The sequence below is a fragment of the Trachymyrmex septentrionalis genome, unplaced genomic scaffold (genome assembly GCF_001594115.1).
Source record: "Trachymyrmex septentrionalis isolate Tsep2-gDNA-1 unplaced genomic scaffold, Tsep1.0 scaffold19, whole genome shotgun sequence".
Classification (NCBI taxonomy): Eukaryota; Metazoa; Arthropoda; class Insecta; order Hymenoptera; family Formicidae; genus Trachymyrmex; species Trachymyrmex septentrionalis.
This window is the reverse complement of record NW_017305071.1, coordinates 3831170-3852656: the sequence shown is the minus strand read 5'-3', so window position 1 is coordinate 3852656 and position 21487 is coordinate 3831170. Positions and strand designations below refer to the sequence as shown.

The following is a 21487-nucleotide window of genomic DNA, read 5'->3' as shown; positions in this document are numbered from 1 at the left end:
CATCTGTGTACTGCATAGCTTCGAGGTATGCAGGCAAACTCCTCCTTTTCTTATCGAGAAAAAGAAACGGTGGAGGAAAGAAGCTGGAGGAGAGCCGAGAGTGGAAGCAGAACGAGGAAGGTAGCGGTGCGGACATCGAGAGTATACACGATAGGCGTTTTACTACATGTTGCATTGAGATATTGGGAAATAATCGCTTGACGTAGGCGACGAGGACGATCAGCCTGTCCGCGGTTTGGGGGCTGCTGGATCTTCTTATTTCTAATGGTGCATCGCGAGATCAGTAGATTATTGTTCTCTGCATGACGATAAATCGATTCGTCCTTTTTGGCTGCATTCTCTTTCCATACTTTTTTCAAATCTTCTTTCTTTTTTTTTTCTGAAAAAAAAAGTGCAGTGTCTATTTAATTTTACATGCAAACGTAATCCTTCACATACTTGTACTTTCTTTTCTCTATCATATTCTTGCGCAATCCTCACACACGTTCTCGCAAGACTTTTTTTTTATCTTGTATTGTGCAATAAATAAATGCAGACTTTTGACAGAAAAATTGCAAAGTATGATTGCAAAGTATTATACCAATTTTGCTTTTCTTTTACCAAAGAGAGAGTTGTATTATAAATTTCTTGGAAGTTGCGGTCAAGTCCGAATTATATCCCATAAAAGAAATGTTTGTCTTTGCTTTTTCACGCTTCTGGCATCTGGTCTTTTTTTCTCTCTTTTTTTTGTTCTCTCTTTCTCACTTGTTCAGTTTACGCGGCGCCGCGCCGCGCGGTTGACCGCGAAAGGGGTAAAAGAGAAGCTGTACGAGAGAAGATTAAGTTAAACACGTACTGACGATCTAAATCTAGACGTCGTAAAGCCGCGAGTTTGGCTTTTCTTCGCTTCTAAATTGGATCACAATGCAAACATTTGTTTTATTCAAACTCTCATTCTCTAGAGGTTTATATTGACATTCGTTACCCTCGTAACAATTGCAGTTCCACTTGACAAATATCAATCGTAAAAACGATAAACGAGAAAAATGATAGAGAAGCGCTTCGCTTAAACTTTTTGGTTTTTCGCTGATTTGCATTATTTTCTGTATTTCAGGTAGAATCACAATTAAGTTATAATGATGTCATAGGATGTCATAATATCATTTGTCACTTAAAAATAAACTTATAAGTGATATAAGATAATGTCAAACATGATAATGTCCTTATGATGTTATTATGACTTCTGTTTTAAGACAACAATAAGTAAAGTCGAAACGGTTCCTATATATTAGATTTTAACTAATTGAGTGACATTCTCTAATAAACCATTTTACATTTTTGACCTAATCTTTTGCTAATAAACTGACCTTTCTATTACTGTTGCATTGCAATTTTGAGCTTAATTTTTATTTTGATTTTTATTTTAATTAACTTCTGTGTTTTACTTGGGATGTGAGTATACATAGAAAAATATTATTCTATTGCTAAGAAAAGAGATTATACTAAATTTATTTTCTTTCTTTTAAGTAAACATTATATCTTATAAGTAAGATAATACTCAATTTACTTTCTTTCTTTTAAGTAAAAATAATATCTTTAACGAAAATATTTTCTTCATAATAATCTTAAAATTGATTTTCTTGATAATAATCTTACTTATTACAAATTAAAAAAACCTCATTAGTATACTTATGATAACAACTTATTTTTTTCTTTTGAAATATATTGTTATCAAATTAATTGAAGAAGCAACTATATGTATAATAAACAGATCAAATTTGTTTTGATTTAATAATCTTAATTGAAGTTTAATCTCGTGCCGATCGTAAACATAATTATCACCTAGAAATGTCATACATCCCCCGTATTCCTTGTCGTGATATTCCAGGCGACATTGAGAGCCTCTGACGCGTGTGTTTACGGGGATTTAAAACCGGTGCCATTCCGCCGCGGTCACGGTCGAATAATTCCGGCCGAACTTTTCACTTCCATCGCTCTTGCTGGTTCTTGTTTTCTGTACGGATACGGGACCCTTCGGGGTCGCAGCGTAGCGGAGAGAGACCGGAGGAAGATGGGCATCAGGGCACTCGTTGTCGCGTCTGACAGTCCAGGAAGACCTCCATATCGCGGGACCCGTCACTTCCTGCTCGTGATACCAAAACGTCATTAACATTTTTCCGATGAATATCCCAGTGAGTAAAACGCTAGCAGTTCGTCGATCGGCAGAATCCAAGCAGAGATATTACTGTAGATTGACAGACTACATCCGCATTAATCTCGGATTCTGTTAGCGGAGTCCGCCGACATAAGCCCTGTTCCACCAATATAAGATTAACTTTAATCTCGGGTTTAATACTTACTGCGTTTGACCAGTATTCATAGTTGGTTCTTTTATATATATATATATAAAATCATTTTTAAGATGTAAACCAATTACGGAGCTGTATTAGCATCTGAAACACTACTTAAGATACTTGAAAACAATTTTTGAAACTTAAGATGCTAATTACTTAAGATGCTTGTAAATTAAATAAGAAGACAGACTACAAATACCGGCTTTTATCTTTTTCTAAGAATTAGAAAAAGATCAAAGCCGGTACTTACATCATACTTTTGTCCGACTTCTGCTGTAATAATAGATTATAGCCTGGTTTCATCAGTATAAAATTTATACTATATACTATAATCTAACAGCAATTACAGCAGAAGTCGGACAAAAGTCATTCTATAAACACTTGAATGAAATATCTCATATTTAAATAAATAAACAAAATGATTTTGATCAGTTTCTGTATTAAATTTAATATTATATTTGATCAGTTAATAAATTTTAGTATATTCGTGCTGATAAGATTTGTCTGCTATATTTTTGCTAATAAGATTTGGTAGCTGAGATGTCCAATGACTATAAAATTACATATTACATCACTATATATTAATTATTATATTATTATATCATATTCTTATCGAGACCGTCTCCCTCACTAAAACGTATTATACTATTCATACATCAACTGTGAGATGCAATAATTAAATTACTGCGTTCGTAGAGCAACCTATTGTATTTAAAATGGTTCTTTGTTCTAAAAAAAATAAAGTTGAATTTTTTTGAAAAATGAATATTGTTTTTTTATCATTCTTATGCCCGTTTCTACCAATGTAGATTAACTTTAATCTCGGTTTAACTTATTTTTTATCTTTTTTTTAATAATACCTATTTTTAAAATTATAGATTAACTTTAATCTCACTTTAATTCAACTTATTCTTTTTCTAATTTTTAGAACTAGAGAAAGTTAAAAACTTGGGACTAACCAAAATTAAATTAAATTAATCAATTGGTAAAACATAAGAATTAGAAAAAAAATAACGATCAGTAAATTAAATCGAAATTCAAATTAATCTATATTGGGAGAAATTAATATTATATGACCATTTCTATCAATGCAGATTAACTTTATAAAGTCTCAGTTTATACTTAATCTTTTTTTAATTATCAGAATTTTTCTCTAGAGAAAGATAAAAATAAGTTAAATCGATGTTAAAGTAATTGATATTAATAGAAATGGACTCACTCGACATTTGGAAGAGTTATTTGCATATAAGTAAAAAAAAAAAAACAAAAAATAAATCTGAATGTGTTGAATCATTAAAATTTTATAACGTTAATTTTAAAATATAACTTTGAAATATTAATTGACTTTAGAGAAATAAAAATATATTGTACCTTTTTTCTTTATGTTCTTTTTCTATAACCAGCACGAAAATGATAATTGTAATCATCATTCTGTTTTTATCTTTCATTAGACGTGATGAAAATGAGAATAGAAATATTGAAAAGCACTGAAAGCGTCCAAAAGCCGTAGCCATATTCTTATCGTTTAATAACTTAAAATATCGAGAGCCAATTAGACTTTGGACGTCTGATGCATGCATATCCTATATGTATCTATTTCCTCCAACAATAATACGAAATAATAATTAAAAGAAATAGTCAAATTTAGAGTAGTTTACTTGTCCCTTTCAATAATTTCTCGAAAATCCATAAATGGCAATCTTTCGATCATTTGATTTAAAGTTAAGAATTTCTACGTTTCAAATTAGTAGAAACAGCAAATACACAAAAGAAAACAAACCAACTTCAACCAACTCTACAATGCGCATCGTCGTGCCACCCATTGATACATTCGACAATCTTCGACATAACCATGTCATGCACAGCATATGGTAAACCTTCATTCGACCTCTGTAACTTCCGTTTCGCGCGGTAAATTTTTAGGGACTATCGCCACCACGTGTTGCCAGCGTTGACCGCGTCGCCACTGTTGAAATTGTCGTAAATGGCATTCTGGGTAACATCGCGTCCCCCTTTGCGCCACCTTCGTTCGACCCGCGACATTGTGCGACGTAATGAAACTCGCGACAAGGGCCGAGCGCGAGAACGTGGTGACGGGCGAACGAGCGAAACGAGCGAACGCGCAGTGAGCGGAGTCAAGGATCAACAAACGTTATCTTACGATCATTCGTATTCACTTCTGATTCCACTTCTTTCCTCGCCTCGTTGGGCCGAACGTGCCGAACGTACGAGAAAAATCGCGACCCGAGGAGACATCGTGCCAAGGCGTCGTAGCCCGAATCTGTGAGTATCCCGGATATCCTGGTGCCTTTGTACGTTTGTCGTCGCTATCCATCCGACGACACCTCCAAGCTTTTCATCGGTGCTGAATCCGCGTGCTACGCGCCCTACGAGGATGATCGACCTAACAGTCAAGACCTTGGACTCGCAGAATCACGTCTTCTCCCTGGAGGACGACGTAAGTCGCCCCTTCTTTTCCTGATTCCGTGATTACGTGTCGATCGCCGTGGTTCGCTGCGATCGACACGCGTCTATAGATGTGTCTTGGAAACATTTGGAGATAACTGAAAGAAATGTACATGGCTTGTTCCGTACACTTGAGTGCTCCACCATCCAAGTAGTAGTTTCTTATTTGCTTATTTATATAATATATTTCTGCATGTTTTCTCTCCTTTAAAGCAAATCACGGTACGTGGCTTTAAAGAGTTCATAGCAGAGTCCGTCGCGGTACCAGCTGATTCCCAGAGGTTGATTTATTGCGGACGAGTGCTTCAAGATGAAAAGAAATTAAATGATTATGGTATATATATATATATATATATGTATATATTGCACACACCTACTTATATAAATAACTTGCTGCAAGTTGTATGGAGTACGACAGACATGCATTGACACAATGTGATCTTTAGATGTCAATGGAAAAGTCATACATCTGGTGCAACGTGCGCCGCCCCAGCCTGGTCAACACGGGAACGATGGTGGGCAGACACAAGGGCAGGGCAGACAGGGCTGGCAGAGTTCGCAGAGGCCACACTATCGAGTTACACGCACTCAGATGCATGGCAATGCGATGTATCTGGGAGCTATGTCTGTGCCGGCCGAAATTGTTGAAGGCCACGGTAATGCTGATTTTTTTTTATTCTTTCCTACATGTGTTCTCTTTTGCTTAACACGTGACGTTTTGATGGCTCCCTTAGGTATACCACAATTGAGCAACAGTTTGTCCGGTAGTAGACTGAATCATGCTGGTCGAATGCTCGATCGTGTGAATGAACTGATCGACCGGCTGGACGATCCTAGTGCCCCACCTCTGCATCCGCCCCCGGAGCTTAATCAGTCAACGACGCAGCAGCAGCAGCAACAGCAACAGCAGCAACCGCAAGATTCAGAGCTCGAACAAAACGAGTGAGTTGAATGATATTTAGATCGTAAGTTTTCTTGCACAACAATGACTGTGTTCAGCAAAGAAAACTGATCATTGAACGCTCAGTGATTCTTTAATAGGATTGGTTCTTATGTAGATTTGCAAAGAATTAAAGGCAAAATCCAATCATATTAAAAAATCTTAAGTGCTCACTTATCAGTTTTGTCTGCTGAACGCAGCCAATGCTTATGTAATTCTTCAGGAACAACGACGTTTCTAGAGATGACGGTGCTAGACTTGCTGAGGCAGCCGCTGTCGTCATCACAGCCGCGTTGTCAGCTGCCGGGGCACGCGCAGTTGCATTGGCCAGAGGTTTGTATATTTGCGGATCTGATTCTGATTACTTTTCAAATACTTTAGCATAATTTTACATATTGTGGTGTCTCTTTTTTTAAGATGTGACTACTCGACGATTTGTAGACAACAATTTTAACGGTGAAAATACGAGAGCTTCAAGCGATGCAAATGAGCAAAATGATGCACAATCATCACAGTCACAATCTCAATCGCAGTCACATTCTCAGTCGCAGTCGCAGTCGCAGTCGCAGTCGCAGTCGCAATCGCAGTCGCACTCTCAATCGCAGTCGCACTCTCAATCGCAGTCGCAATCTCAATCACAACCGCAACAAGCACACACGACTACATACGCGGAGGCTACATCAAGCATTCCTAACCAAAATAGACGTACTCAGCAAGAGTATGTACCAATTTAGATATTTGTCGAGTTAATTAGCAGACGTAGATATACATATGATTGTGTTAATTATTTATCTTTTAGTCTCCCACGACCTCCACAAATGGCAATATTATTGCAAAGACTGTGCAACACTCAAGAACGACTGAGACCATACTTGGAACGTTATTGCATGCTTACACTTCTCGATCCTTCGTTACCACCGGGGGTAAGTCAGTGATCTCGGTATTGATCATTAAACACGTTAAGACCAAATTTTACTTTACTGAAAACTGACTAATCATTGTGTTTAGCCCGGATCGCAAAACGTAGAGGAGAATCAGAGAATAGTGGATGGAGTCAGTGAAATTCTGCATTTTATGTCGCATTGCTGTCACGCGCTAAGTGACATTATCATTGATATGAGTCAACCACCACCTAGAAACTTGCGATGCCGACCAATAATAGTACAGCACTCGGCTATTTTACAGCCTGGTATTCCGATTCAGGTGGAGGTGAGCATATCGATTAATAAAAAAAATACACAAGAAATAAAATAATAAATAACTGATTCCGCTCCTATTTATCCATATAATTGATATTGTTTCAACATTCCTTTTTTTTATTTTACACAGGCACATATTAGTTTGAATGGTCGCAGTGCTAATAATAATAACAGTAACGATGAGACAACAGAATCTGGTAATCAGGCGCAATCGGATAACGTTGGATCGACAACTTCGTCGCGCGTTAATACCGAGGAGGGTAATCAGGAGCGAGAATCCGACAATGCGACGCAGTCGCATGCAGAACGATCACAAGATCAGGGCCAATCGCCTTTTGGTACGTTTCGTTATATTACGATGCGATTCTACAAAATGCTAGACGGTATATCAAAATGTATATTACCTTTCTAGATACAGTATTCAATTTACCGAATAATGTTGAGGTGCTGATGGAAGTTAGTTCCGAGAGCAATATAGATGCTGGATCAAGCAATGAACAGAACGCGTCAGGCAATGAAAACAACAACAACGCCCGTAAATCGTGCATTACGTGACATGTTTGGCTTACTATTAAAGAAATAACGCTTACTTATTCGACATTTTCCATTTTACAGGTAGAACAAATGTGTTTCCGTTTGGCACGCCACCACCGCCGTATTTCATGCGAAACTTTATGCAAGCTGTTGCTGGACACATGGTGCACGGCGGTATTACTACCACAACTATAAGCACGAGAAATCAGCCCGTTACTACTACAGGAACGCAACAAGGTATCTCTTCGTCAATGGACAGTGGAAGCACCAACGCTGGTCAAAGCACTCAAGCACGGTATAATATTGGTGATATTGACAATATTTTTGTAACATGAAATCATCTTATAATTTATATAACATTTTCCTTGTTTTTGAGTTATGGCCGCAGCATAGAGTTTTCCATAACGCATAATGCACAGTATATAAGAGAATTAACCAATCAAAATTTTTCTTTTCTATAAAATTGGAGGAAAGGAAGGTTTCTAATTGATTGATTCGCTTATACACTATGCGTTACGCGTTATGCAAAAGTCTGTACTAACGCGTTACTCTCTGAAATACTGATATCTAATATTAAATATTTGTGAAACAGGAGCAATTCGGGTACTCACCCTACCACCGCCACGCAAACTCGAAGTACATCGCGACCGCACGTGTTCCATCATCATGCTCATCCAATGGGTCTTGGCATGAGTATCGGATTAGGCCTCGATTTCGATCCCTATCTTCCATGCAACTCGCACCATGTATACCGTTCTCCGAGTACTACTGTAACTACCGAGGCAACTTCTTCGCAAACAACGCGCACGACGTCGACAACTACAGCAGACGCTCAGAATCAAACTAATCAAACTGGTAGATAATACGAGGATTAAAAATTTTTTTTTTGTAAATACGTGTTTCTGTAATTAGAAAAATATTTTTCTAGCAACAACTTCGACTACGACCACCAGTTCTACTTCTGCAAACGTAACATCAACGACGAATGCAGAAACGACTACTAATAATCCTTTTGTGACTTTATTGCAACAGATATTAAGTCAATCGGCAAGCGGTCAATCGCAACCTTTACACAATAACGGTAATTTAAATATTATAGTAACAGCGAACTTAAATATTTACTTTGATATTGACGTTGATCATGTTACAGTTCCAAATTTGATGGAAAATCTTGGAAATATAATGCAAATGGTACATGGTAACGTACATAATAACATACACGTAGGATTCTTAAGTGATAGGTGCGTTAAATAATTAAAGATCAAAGAATCGTTTATTATGAATACATAACATTAATCGCGCAATTTTTTTCTCTTGACGATCAGCTTAATCGGAAATCCTCCATCATTGGCCAGTTTGTTCGAGGGTGGTGGTCTATCTATGGATCTTTTCACGTCACATGAATCCGGCAGAGAGGAGAATTTCCTCGTCGATCTCTTCGTAGTTCTGGTAATTTCATTACTTGCAACTTTAGCGTTGTTTATTATACGATATGAAGTTTTTATTGTTCATAATACTAAAGAGAAATTTATCTCATATAGGCACAAAATACGTCTCTGGACGGATTGATCAGAATACGTCTCGGTCAGTGGGGGCCTATCGCTCGTCTTCGAAGACCACTGCAAGAGTTCCTACAGTATACATTCTCGAGCGCCTCATCATCAGACGCCCTTCAAGAACAAGCAACTGAGCGTTTACTTTCTCAACTACGGCCTCATATTCAGAATCTTCTGGCGTCCGAGGAAGACACCAGCGGCAGAATTGGATCCCGCGTTGATCTTTGCGCGACCGTCGAATCGTTGATTGCTCGCCACGCAAGAGATATACTTAGAATCTTATTCGACACCGGTTGGTATTTTAATATTACGTGTTGCGTATATTTTAAAATCAATAAACCAAATACACATATTGGATTTGCAGGAATCGATGATACTAGGTTTGGACAAGATATATTGAGTATCCTGATGAACATGTGCAATCAAATCTGTACAGTACTTCGATACTCGCTACGCGGTGGCCAAGCTGGATTGGAGGCGATTGCGACACGTTTTATGGTGAGTTTTGATTCTTTTAAATGTGAAACTGGGGAAGAAATTTATATTTTCTATTAACGCAATTTGATTGTTTTGGTAGCGTGACTTGATGGATGGTGGCAATCCTGCTCTTCTTCAATGGGTGCTGAATGGGTTTATCACCCATCTTCGTACTTACTTTTTATGCGTACCACAGCCCCCGGATTCGGAGATCATACCGCTTTTGGTGTACAGGGATGCATCATCCCAATCGTCGTCGACCCGCCAATCCACACAAGCGCAACCAGAAGATGAGGTAATCAACTTTATCTTATCATTTTTTTTACCGTTATGGTATAAAAATATGGTAATATAATAAAATTCTTTATAAATGTATAGCCGATGGAAACCGAGACTTTAGAACAGCAACAACAGCAGCAGCAACAGCAACAGTCACCACGCGAAAGCTCACTACCCGAGGACCGAGAAGAAATTCCGGAAACATTCCCTGGCCACGAAGCTTTACCTTCGGTAAGTCAACACGAATATAAAAAAGAATTTATTGAATTTAATTCTCAACCAAAATTTTTAATAACAAAAATTTTCCGTTAAAAATTTGTTAACACACGTTTAAAAGTCTTAACATTCCAATATAATATTTGTTTGGCAACATATATTTATTTAATAAGTTGGATATATATATTTTTCTAGGATTGGGTCCCAATTATCGGTCGTGATGGTGTGAGACAACGTAGACAGTTGCAAATGCAGGGTGTAACACCGAACAGCGGCGTGACGACGTTTAGTGACGCGTATCTAGGCGGTCTACCAAGTAAACGTCGCAAGTTGATCGAACAACAGAAACCGCGATTATTAGTTAGCCCTACGCCAAATCATCATTCGACTATAGCAGCATCCATGGAACGGTTGGTCAGAGAGGGAGTCGGTCGTGCCGGTGTCGAGGAGGTCGAAGGCGCCGCTGTGGCTGTCGCAGCAGATCTCGCTGTGCGTCGCGCGTTTGGTCAGGCAATCAGGGACTGCTTAAATCCGTGCCGATATGGCACGCCAGATTTTCCGGATCCATTGCGCTTCCCAAATGCGACCAAATATTTCGCGGATCAGGAACGTCCACCGAAATAATCAGCGGCAAGATGTAATATCGTACTCTGACTTGTGTTATTAACTTAAAGCTGATACGTTAGGTATCGATGAATGAAAGTCGGCTGATGTCCTGAGAGAATCGACGCGCAAGGAAGGAGGTCTCACGGGCAATTATGTAGAAAGAAAAAAAAATCTGTTTCTTTTTCCCCTCTATTGATGGAAAGAGGGAGAGAGAGAACAAATGTATTTTTAACTGGCTGATCGACACGGTGCAGATGTATCTACATGTTATCTATATGCTCATATCAATATTCGCTTTATTAATAGATTCACATTTTGACAGAATTCTTTGGATTAAGTTCATAATGAAATAATATTTAGAATCTTCCTGAAATCAAATTTTCCATCAAGTATCAGTTTCAAGGGAAATTAATAAATCAATTGATGTCAATTTTATAAAAAATTAATATTAATTTTATAGGAAATTGTAATTAATTTCCGCTAAAGAAATACAATATATATATCCTGCGTATACATGTAAAAACTGTTAACTGCGCACTCATCTAGTTATGATTTTTGCACCCGTGCACCTGCTAATTGGTCTGAATTGTCTTCTTCGCTTGCGTAAAAAGATTTTTTTTTATAGCTCTGTCCCTATTAAGTTAATTAATTCAAATTCCCGCATTGCCGTGACTTTGAAACAATCGTAGACCAAGAAATAGATCGAATTTTATATCTCTTTTTTTTTCTTGGCTCAACACACGTTCGACAGTGTTACATTTTGTAAATGGTGGCGTTGTAAGTTTCGGGAAAAATTTTATCGCGCGCGCGTGTGTTTCGTGCAGATAATTAATTCTTGCGAGATTCGACGTTTTCGGAGCGATGTCTTTTTACGACGTATGTTCTCTACGCGCGTATCGCATCATGAGAATAACAGGCAAATTGACACGTACGATGCGTGGTATGATAGCGTACTATACGTGAAGTATGTTTAATCGTTCTAATAACCAGTTGTATGGAGAAATGAAAAAAAAAAACCAATAAAGTTGTGTATCCCTTTTCCTTTGTCTTTCCGCATCGATTTGTACCTCCTTTTTAGTGATAAGATCATGACCAATGGGTAATGTCGCTTGGATAAGTAATTCACAACATCACCACTGGGGATAGAATTCTCGTGGTAATATCAAGACAAAGGTGAGTGCGGCTTAATATCAGAGATTAACGCAGAACACCCTTTTTTGATAGGTAAACAGCTTTTGAAGTGGCAAATAATTGTCCACGATAATTAGACGACGACGATATTAGAATATTTATGGAAACTAAAGTAAATTAGAGATTAACGAGCCACATCATTACATTAATCGCCAATTTTATTTATTTCTCATCTTTTTCTCTAATTTCTCGTTCATTTATCGAATAATCGAAGTCGATTACAGAAAGTACAAAGAAATAGATGGTATCGCCGTCTACCGCTAGATACCATCGTGGCACGTAACATCTGTAATACATAAGAGCGCCGGTTATTACACGCATGACTGACCATCACGCCCGCCGAGGAATCGGATCGTTTTACGTTCGGTTCACCTCCGCGAACCCGATACTGTCGATTAAATTTTCATAATCGCACGAACCGAGGGAGAGAGGGAGGTCATTTATCGAGATGGTAATCGTATCGAATTAGAAAAGGGATAGCTAGCAATTTTTAACCCGTGGCTCCATTGTCGTCGTCACTTCAGGGCGACATTATTATTCGAATTCCGTTCGAGTGCGGGGCTGTTCATAAATCCGATTTCGAGTATCTCTGACTAACGAGGACAAATTTCACTCGATTCCGCGGTAATCCTATTTGCGCGCGCGCAATCTGGAAAAATCGAGATTACGAAAATTCCCGATCGATAATCGTAGTGTTTGCAGAACGCCAATGAAAACAAATGTAATTTAATTTCCGCAAGAAACGTACTGCGCGTTTATTATCGCGGTCACTCTTGAGAACTCTTATATAGATCGACGAGATCAGATTCCGCAGCGATTCCATCAACCGTGCACGTGTGTGTTAAGGTAAAGCGATTCTTTAATCATCAGCGGCATTACATCGCGATCGAGCGATACGCGCGCGATACGAAGCGAGACTTTATTCGCGGCGACAACAGAGGCCATTCCCTCGGCCGTCGAGCGTAAGCTCGATCTTGCCGCGAATTACGAATTACAACGTAACGCCGTGTAATATCTTCTTCCGCGAAGGGAGAGAGAGAGAGGAGGGGGGGGAGACGATCGTTATACACGCTCGACCAAATGTTCCCTCCAACTCTCCCGGCCGACAGTCGTCGAATCACAATTTCGAGAAACGATCCGGAAAGGAGAGGCGTCGGTATTAATTGGTCGCGGACGAGGAACACGGCCGACGTTCCTCGGTTTCTTCGAGGATTCGTTTTTTTTTTTTTTCTTTTTCCGCTGCGAGGCGACGGAAAGACGACCGAAGACGATGACGACGGTGATGTTCCCGCATCGCGACTCGGCGACTCTCCCTTGTCGCGCTTGGAGCAGAAGAGACCAACGGGAATACAGCTTCCCTTCCGCCTCTCTTTCTCTCCTATCCCCCTCGTCATTCGCCGCCGGGGTATATCCTCGACCGCGTATACCGCGCTTACACCACGTACCGCGCGTATACCACGTCCACACGTACGTACACGGGCGTACACACCGCGCGGTCGTCGGTCGAAAGGCTCGCGGGGGAAGAGCGCGTAGAAAGGCATAATAAAGGCAGGTAGAGAGTATACGATATCCGCGCGGAGTCGACGACTAGCTGTCGGCTGCGGCTTGCGACAACGTGCGCGATTGGTCGCCGGGCCGTCGTTCTTTCGATCGGATTGGTCTTTTTCGCCGCTCGACGACGCCTCTTTATTCACTACGGGGCGTCGCCGTGTATTTTTATGCACGCAGGTTGGCCACGTCGCGTCGAACGCGATTCTTATAGGCGCACTTGGCGCGTCTCCCAAAGTCTTCAAGTCGAGCCGGTCCGCGCGGATTCCGCCGTTCGTTGCCGCTGGTGCTTAGCTGCTGTTGCTAGTGCTGCCGCCGCCGCCGCCGTCGTCGTCGCCGCTGCTACGAGGCCGAGGTTAAGACGCCTTGGCAATCAAGTAGAACCTCGGGCAAGCAGGGCCGGTTACAGCGCGCGGCGTCGCGTCGGTATATACACGAGTAAAGAAAGAGAGGGAGAGGAAGAGCGAGAGAAAACGTGGTACACGAATGCGGCCATATTTAGAAAAGGAAATCAGCGAAGAGCATTTCGCGCCGCGTACCATCGGAGCTAACTCTCCTCTCCTCTTCTCTCTGTGACCCTCCATTCCACAACTACGACGACGACCACCTTATCGTTTCGCTCTCGTACCCTTCCGACTCTGGTTCGATCTTCTACACCGGGGACTCTTTCCGCAGCCCGCGTCGTTCCAATGGATTTGACAGATGAAAAGTAGCAAGCCGTGTCTCTCTCTCTCTCTCTCTTTCTCGCGCGCGCGCGCGCGCGTACCGCGGATACTTCTCCACCGAGGCGAATATATATTAACGGAAAGTGGGAGAAAAGGTAGAGAAGGGAGGCGTGAAATAAGTCACGTACCTTTCTTTTTTGCGTGTAATGGCGTCCTGGCGCTAATAACGATCGTCTTTCTCTTTATCTACCTACCCCTCATTCTTTCGATCTCTCTTTCTTCTTTCCTTCGCGCGAAACGCGAGAAAATGCTTGCGGAATCTTTTTTTTTTTGCACATATCTATATATGTACACACGCGCGAATGTCGATGGTGTGTACCTACTGCGCGCGTAATCACGTGCGGATAGACGGCTCCGTGGCCGGAGTTTTCCGAGGGCTTTTTTGCAGTTGCGGAGCTGTTTGTTGTCGAGTCGACGAAGCACGAGAGAGATGGGGAGAAAGCTCGAGAGCTTTTTCCGCGTCTCACCTACACGGTATGTAACGTGATTTCTTCTCCGCGATTTCTTCTCTCTTTCTATATGTACGCACACACATGCATATGCACATATAGTGAGAGGGGGGGAAGAAGAGGGCGAGAAAAAAATCGCTTTATATAATATATATATATATATATACACATATATACATATACATAACACACACACACACACACACACACACACACACACACACACTATATACTACACATTCTAAATTTCTTGCAGTGAAATCTCACTCCAAAAAAATACAACCACCCTTCTTGAAAACAATGACAATTTTCACTCTTTTTAGAGTGAATTTTCTGTTCAAAGGAGTGAAATCTTACTCCAAAAAAAAGTTCATTTCCTTGTGAAAATTCATTCCAAAAAGGGTGAAAATTGTCTTTTTTTTTCAAGAAGTGAAATATTTTCAATTGTTTTCAAAGATGGTTGTATTTTCACTCTCTTAGAGTGAGAGTTCACTGCAAGAAATTTACAGTGTACTAATTATTATCTGCAATTTATTTGCTTTCTTTTAAAAATATATATTAATACATCTGAATTTTAAGCCAGAAACATAGAAAAACGTAAAGAACCAAGACGTAAACAGTAAGCTCGTCATAGTTGAAAACGCAAGGTCCTCTCTATTGTGGTTGACCAATTTGCTTACTACTTACGTCTTACTATATTTTTTTGTCCTTCTGGCTTTACTTTGGATTATGGTGATTCTAGCGCTTGAGGGGATTTATCCCAGTACATTATATAAATTACGCTTTTTCTCTGCCTTTTTATTTCTGCCATTCTTCCGTTTTTGGTACACGCACGCAGAAAGTTTTCCTCATTTTCGTAACATCCTATCCGGATCGCGACTCTTGTCATTTTCTCTGTCAAACTGCGAACGTATTCGATTCGAATCGACTACTTGTGCCGAGGAAAGATCGACTTGGAAATTGCCTGAAATATTCGCGGTTCGTGGAACGTGAGCTTGAGAAAGATTTTCGCGCCGTGCATTTAGAAATGACAGATTCGAGGCAGGGATTTCGAGCGCGACGAAAGGAAAAGGCTCGATCGATCATCGACAGTTTCGTTCGTGCGGTCCCAAAGGAAAGAATGATTCCGGGAACGCGGGAAGCGACCAAATCGGAATTCAGCGTCGTCAGGTCGTCGCTTCGCGTTTGCACGCACGCGCGCATGTCGAGCGGCGTTCTCTATCCCGCGCCGATTTACGACCGAGCCAATTGGCAGTCGTTGCAACCGCTCGGAATAATGCCAATTAACACATTTTTCGACGAGTCAATCGCTCGAATGCGCGCTCGAAAGCGAATGGATGGTGGCGCGTATCCGGTTCGCCGATGAGGGGCGCGACGAACGCCGAAGGTTCTTTGGCTCGAAATATTTTCCAGAACAAATCGTGCGTCCAGAAAAAAAGAGCGAGTACACACAAGCGTATCGTCGTTAGAATTGAAAACATGCGGTTTTAATACTAGAAATGACGATACCATTTTAGCCTCGCAAATTATTTCAATTTTTTTTTTCTTTTTTTTTTTACATTAGATAAACTACAGAATATTGAAAATATGTGTGAATATAATATAAATAATTCTAATGACACAAATAATACCAAAATGCCATTTTTGGTTCCGCTAATTATTTCAGTTTTTTTTCTTTTTTGCTAGATATACAGTTGGTTTCACAGAAAGGGTGCAACACTTTTTTTTCGATGGTTTTCAAAACGCAGACTACTCACCGGAAAGATTGGTACAGAATATTGAAAATATGTAAATATAATACAAATAATATCGAAATAATTTTTCATTCACCGAAAACAAAAATAGAAAATTATCAAATTAGCAACTTCGGCAGTTCTATCATCGATAATTCTATGATAATATATTGTTTATAATCACATTGTAAAACATGTTTGACTTTGTCTAGATTCACCATCGGGCAAATTGAAAGAAGGTTTACAGAATTTTTTCTTTTTATCTATTATCACGATATCTATGATAGCGATGATTTTTACGAAAATGTTGGGAATCGATACTGATAACTACTCGCGCGATGAAAAAGTATTGTGCTCTCAATACCGATAATTAGTGTACAAAAGCTCGAAAGTGACGAGTGACTGATAAAAAAAGAAAAGATCGATAAGCTCGATAAACGACGTTCTCTTATACTTACAAAACTAATCCCGTTAAGGAAAAGAGAAGAACTTGTTTCGCGCGTGTATATCCAGAATGACGCCGGATCGATCGAGAGCTCGGTTATAGAAAATATTATGTTTTGTACAGCAGGGGCGATAACGCTAACGATAAAGCCCAACGGAATTTTTCTCTTCGAGCGAGATCCGGATGCATTCCCGGGAGTAAACGAGACGCGGGTCATTATCGCGCCACTCAGTTTTGCATCACTTATACGCGGTTATCTTTTTAAGTCGTAACATTCTTTACTCTGAGTCCGTCCGTCCGAACGGAATGTCGATAAGGCGCGAGATAATGAGACAGCGGCGTTTTCTGCCGAGCGCACCATTTTGACAGCGCGACCCGATAATAGTGTATCCCATATAACATGCAGCTATTTTGAGCGCGATAATGATATCCCGAAATATATAAATATGTATAATGATAACGAGAGTAAAGAGCCACGAACGCGTTTACAGAAGTGAAAAAGGAATGTAAAGAAGAAAGAAATTATCGATATACTTCTTTAGAAAGGCATTACATAGTGATTAGTTTCGAGATTTCGATACAGTTCAGTCAGACAAGGAACGAAGTTATTCTTCTTTTTCTTATCTATGTTTTTTTGTCTCAGTGATTCAGTTTATACTGTATGTTGGGACATCAAGTGTCCTTGTTTAATCTATAGATTGCAATGCGTGTAGGTAGCGGTCTAAACGTACGGTAACCAAGCCATTGTGGACACAGTATTGTCCTTTAGTCTCTTCCGTTACGCCTATTCTTCTAATTGCAAAAGATAATACTGCCTATTTACGTATGAATACTCTTTATTCTTTTCAATTTTAAGTTACATCTATTACACTATTTCAACGCAAATGTTTACGGCTCTTTAATTTTTTTGTCGATCAATGTATCTGTCTCACAATCAGCTATCCGTTTCTTTTGGCGGATGCTTAAAACGTTTAACCTTTCTTTTTCCGCAGTGTCCTTCGTGAAACTTCTACAGAAGTTACCATCTTACAGAAATTATCACCGGATGTAAATTCTTCTTACTGGTCTTTAGGATCATATTTTGAGAAATCGACTCAGCAGGTATACTATACTTGTTTAAAACGCGTGCAAAACATGCTTTACGGTCTCCTTTTTTTCTCTTTCAGTATAGGAATTGTTGCGTTTTTTCGATGAAAAAAAAAAACTCTTTTTGAAATACGGCATCACGTGTTATACCGAGAGAAATGTTTTGGTACGTATAACCATTTATTTTGTTGATATTTGACTAACAAAAACTTTCTTACTTTTTCATTTAAAAAAAGTGTTGTTCTAATTGTTGGAATAATCAAATTTTGATTAAAACAACAATTTTTGTTTAAATAAAAATAAATAGTTACACGTATCAAACATTTTTCTCAATGTACTTTCTTTTTTGTTTTTTACCTTAAAGCGGAAGCACAAGAGTTTTACATAATGCATAATGCATAATGCATAAGAAAATGAACGAATCAGAGTCCTTCATTTCCTCCTTTTTTTATGAAATAAAAGACTCCAATTAGTTGATTGCTTTATGCGTTATGCGCAAGAATCTGCTCCTGCTTCTAGATTCTTTTTTTTTTTATTATATTATCTTTCTACATTCTTTTAGAAAATTATAGATTCTCAAACCGTTCTCCATTATAAACCTCTCGCGCGTCTCGTTCGAGCGCGTCGATAAATTATCATTTGAATTCTTACATCTTCATCGAATCCGCAGGTATACTATATTTTCCTACGTTCGGACCGAAGATTTCTCACGTAGAAATCTCAACGAAAAGGATTTCCGTTAAGATTCTGCCAACGTCTTTCCTCACCACGGGGTGCTTCTTGCCTTCGTAGACATCCCGCAGGTTTCAAACTCCGAACATTTGTCGAAAACGAAAATATTTCCCCTTCGCAGGAGAGAGGAGCACGTGGAGGGCGTACCCGGGCGACACCTAGCGCCCGGAAGGTGGCGGGTCGAACGTTCCTTGGCGGCGAGTGACGTCGGTGACGGCCTCGACGCGACGGTCCGCGGTCCGGTTCAGTTCAGTTAACACACGCGCGTTGTCGGGTGCGTATCGTGCCGCGTATATTGTCATTGGGGAGACACACGTTCGTCACGTCTTGATCGCTCTCCGAAACAGTTCTCGAAATCTCTTCGCGTGGGATTCCCCTCCGTGCGTGCGCGTGCTGGAACGCCGTACTCGCTGGATGCGCGACTCGCGTATACCCCACGTGTAGCCACCGTCCGCGCGACTTGTGAATTCCGGCGCCACGCCGAGGCCGGGTTATGAGTGCCAGAGAGTGAATTGACCCTTCCTCCTCATCAACTCTCCCTCCGCCCCCCCCCTCGATTCTCTGTTTACACGCGCTTCGCGGCTGTGATGTGCGACGGTGAGAGTCTCCTCGCTCCTCACGAGGCGCGGTAGTGACGTGTGTGACGGAAAAAAGGAAAGAAGGAAAAAAAATACTTGGATACACACCTGGGCTATGTACCCCGGCGCCAGCATGAACGCGGCGGCGGCGGCAGCCGTGGCAGCCGCAGCTAGACATCCGGTGCGTATGACACTCTCTCTCCTCGATTTTTATATTCTTTACCAGTGAAGAGAGGTGAAGACGGACGGGATGCGGGAAAATCTAAATTCTCGCGTTTTTTTTTTTTTCCCCCCCCCCCCCCCGGAATGTCCCCGTGAATGCTTCTAATTGTTCGTACGATGTTTTCTCCCGCCATTTTCGAGAGAACGGAAGATTATTTATTTGAATATACAGGAAGGTATTTTCTCCTCGCAATTTATTGCGAATTTTTCAAGAGTTTTCGAGCCAATTGAATTCTTCGCAGAAATGCCGAGGCAATTTTCCAAGGCTCAATTACATTGATTTCTATCAATTTTAGTCTTGGTTCAACTTACTGTTTATCTGTTTCTAATTTTTAGAATCTTTCTGGTTAAATTAATGCAATAAGACCTTTCCGGTGTACAGTTTCGTAATTATTGTACAATCGTTATCAATCATTAAACTAACATTTTTAAATAAATCGATAGAAATTCTCTCGGAGTAAAGGGGAGAAATGATTGAAGAAATTTTTGTTTAATTAGAAAGAGAGAAATTGAACCGGGATTAAAGTTGATCTTATGGTGGTGACTTAATTGTAAACAATTCAGAATTAGAAGATCAGAATAAAGAGTTTTGTGAAACAAGTAAGAATATCTTTATATCTATAGCTATAATTTCTCCTTTACTTTCAGAGGATTTTAATTAATTAATTAAAAAATTGTAATTTCACAATTGATAACAATTGCACAATTGTTACGTGAAAGTATACACTGGAAAAAAATTATGATCATTCAACCAGAAAGGTACAAACACTTATAGTTAAATCTATTAAACGTTCCAGTTAATTGCAGAAATTCAATTACAATAATTATAAATCTCATTTCTATGATTAGAATTTGTTTTGTTTGTACTTGTTGAAACAACCGAAAGATTTTTCTCGGTATAATATTGAAAATTGGATAGTGGCGACAAACGATGACCAGCAAAAGAAACTTGAAAATGCCAAGTAAAGTGCACTTCGAAAGAAACGCGATTATCGAAGGACATTCTATGCCGATAAGATAAAGTCCCACATTTCGAGTAATTTGTGTTATCTATGTACGAACTGAACGGGGAATAAAGTCCATTTGCAAGCGCCATGTAAAGATTATATGGCAAGAGAAACGGTAAGAGCGAGATGAATCGATTCATCATGCGGCGTATCGTGAATGGTCAATTCCCGAAAATTTAACTTTCTCCAATTTTGGTGAACAGATGACCTTTCTTCCTGTGTTTATTTATTGTCCCATTTCACTGTAAATAATCGAGCAGTTCAGGAAGTCCCTAATCCTAAGTACCGTAGCATTCCATTGAAAATTTTTGAAAATTGCAAGCGTCAACGACACATACATTGTAAAACTGTATAGAGTCCCCAGAGGTAAAACTCTGGCCTATATTGTCCTACGTTTTATTGTCTTGATATGAAAAACGGCGGAACCAATCAAAAGATGACTGAACGTGTGAAAAAATTGAAAAGCAAATATGTGAATACCGCGCGTTCATACAGTTGTGTAAGTGCACAACACGCACGTCATTTTCTATTAAACTGAAACGTTGACCAGGCTCTTATTTCCAGGGAGACACTATTGTGTAACACAAAGATCGCCGTTGACTATATTATTGCTCTTACCATTTTGCTTTTCACTTTATATATCCTCTCTAATACTCGCTCTCTCGCATTCTTTCACGCTTTCATTATAGTTATTCCTACGTACTTTGCTCCATCCACCTGGACTTGGCGAGTTCAATTATAGAGACAGATTAATCTATTTGTATCTATCTGCAGTGATCAATCGCGAAGAAAATTACGTCCTCTTTTTTTTTTCCTTCTCCTCGTTGCCTCTGACGTGTCTATGAACTTAGCGTTATTTCGAGTTAATCGATCGATATCTATCCGCCGCGCAGTTATTAGTTATTACCAGATACGCATCGCTCGTACCTACGAATCGCATTATTTCTCCGCCGCTGTCAACGTCACTCTCGCGAGCTAACGAGATAATTAAAAAGTAGCCGATGTTTTCCAAGCCGACGGAGCTTAGACCAATAAATTCTTTCCGGCAATTATTTATTTTTCTTGATCCCCCCCTCCTCTTCCTCTCGACTAATGCTTGATAATCCCGCGCCCTCGTCACGCACGCACGCACAGGTTTCTGCGCTAAATATCTAGCCGCACCCGT

At 39.9% G+C, this 21487-nt stretch overlaps 2 protein-coding genes across 5 annotated transcripts in view; both read left to right on the top strand.

The window, feature by feature from the left end:
• The first annotated feature begins 4728 nt into the window (after nt 1-4728).
• Nucleotides 4729-11637, top strand: LOC108746987 (large proline-rich protein BAG6). Of its 2 annotated transcripts, none has more exons than XM_018484168.1 (20): nt 4729-4791; nt 5013-5133; nt 5246-5455; nt 5534-5741; nt 5981-6072; nt 6157-6457; nt 6539-6662; nt 6748-6948; nt 7069-7276; nt 7351-7473; nt 7554-7767; nt 8065-8327; nt 8401-8553; nt 8623-8713; nt 8798-8921; nt 9014-9320; nt 9393-9526; nt 9606-9800; nt 9884-10015; nt 10196-11637. In XM_018484168.1, the coding sequence occupies exons 1-20, from the start codon at nt 4729-4731 to the stop codon at nt 10622-10624; spliced, it is 3693 nt and encodes a 1230-aa protein (XP_018339670.1). In that variant the 3' UTR covers nt 10625-11637. The 2 variants fall into 2 exon arrangements, with proteins under 2 accessions (XP_018339670.1, XP_018339669.1); XM_018484167.1 differs by having other exon boundaries at nt 5963-6072.
• A 7145-nt stretch (nt 11638-18782) lies between these two features.
• Nucleotides 18783-21487, top strand: part of LOC108746995 (protein groucho-1-like) — a 30016-nt gene continuing 27311 nt past the window's right edge. For 2 of the 3 annotated variants that reach the window (XM_018484190.1, XM_018484193.1), the window contains exon 1: nt 19209-19274. In XM_018484190.1, coding sequence (XP_018339692.1) covers nt 19209-19274 — 66 coding nt within the window. Of the gene's footprint in view, nt 19275-21487 lie in introns of all 3 variants that reach the window. The other variant, XM_018484192.1, reaches the window with a different exon arrangement.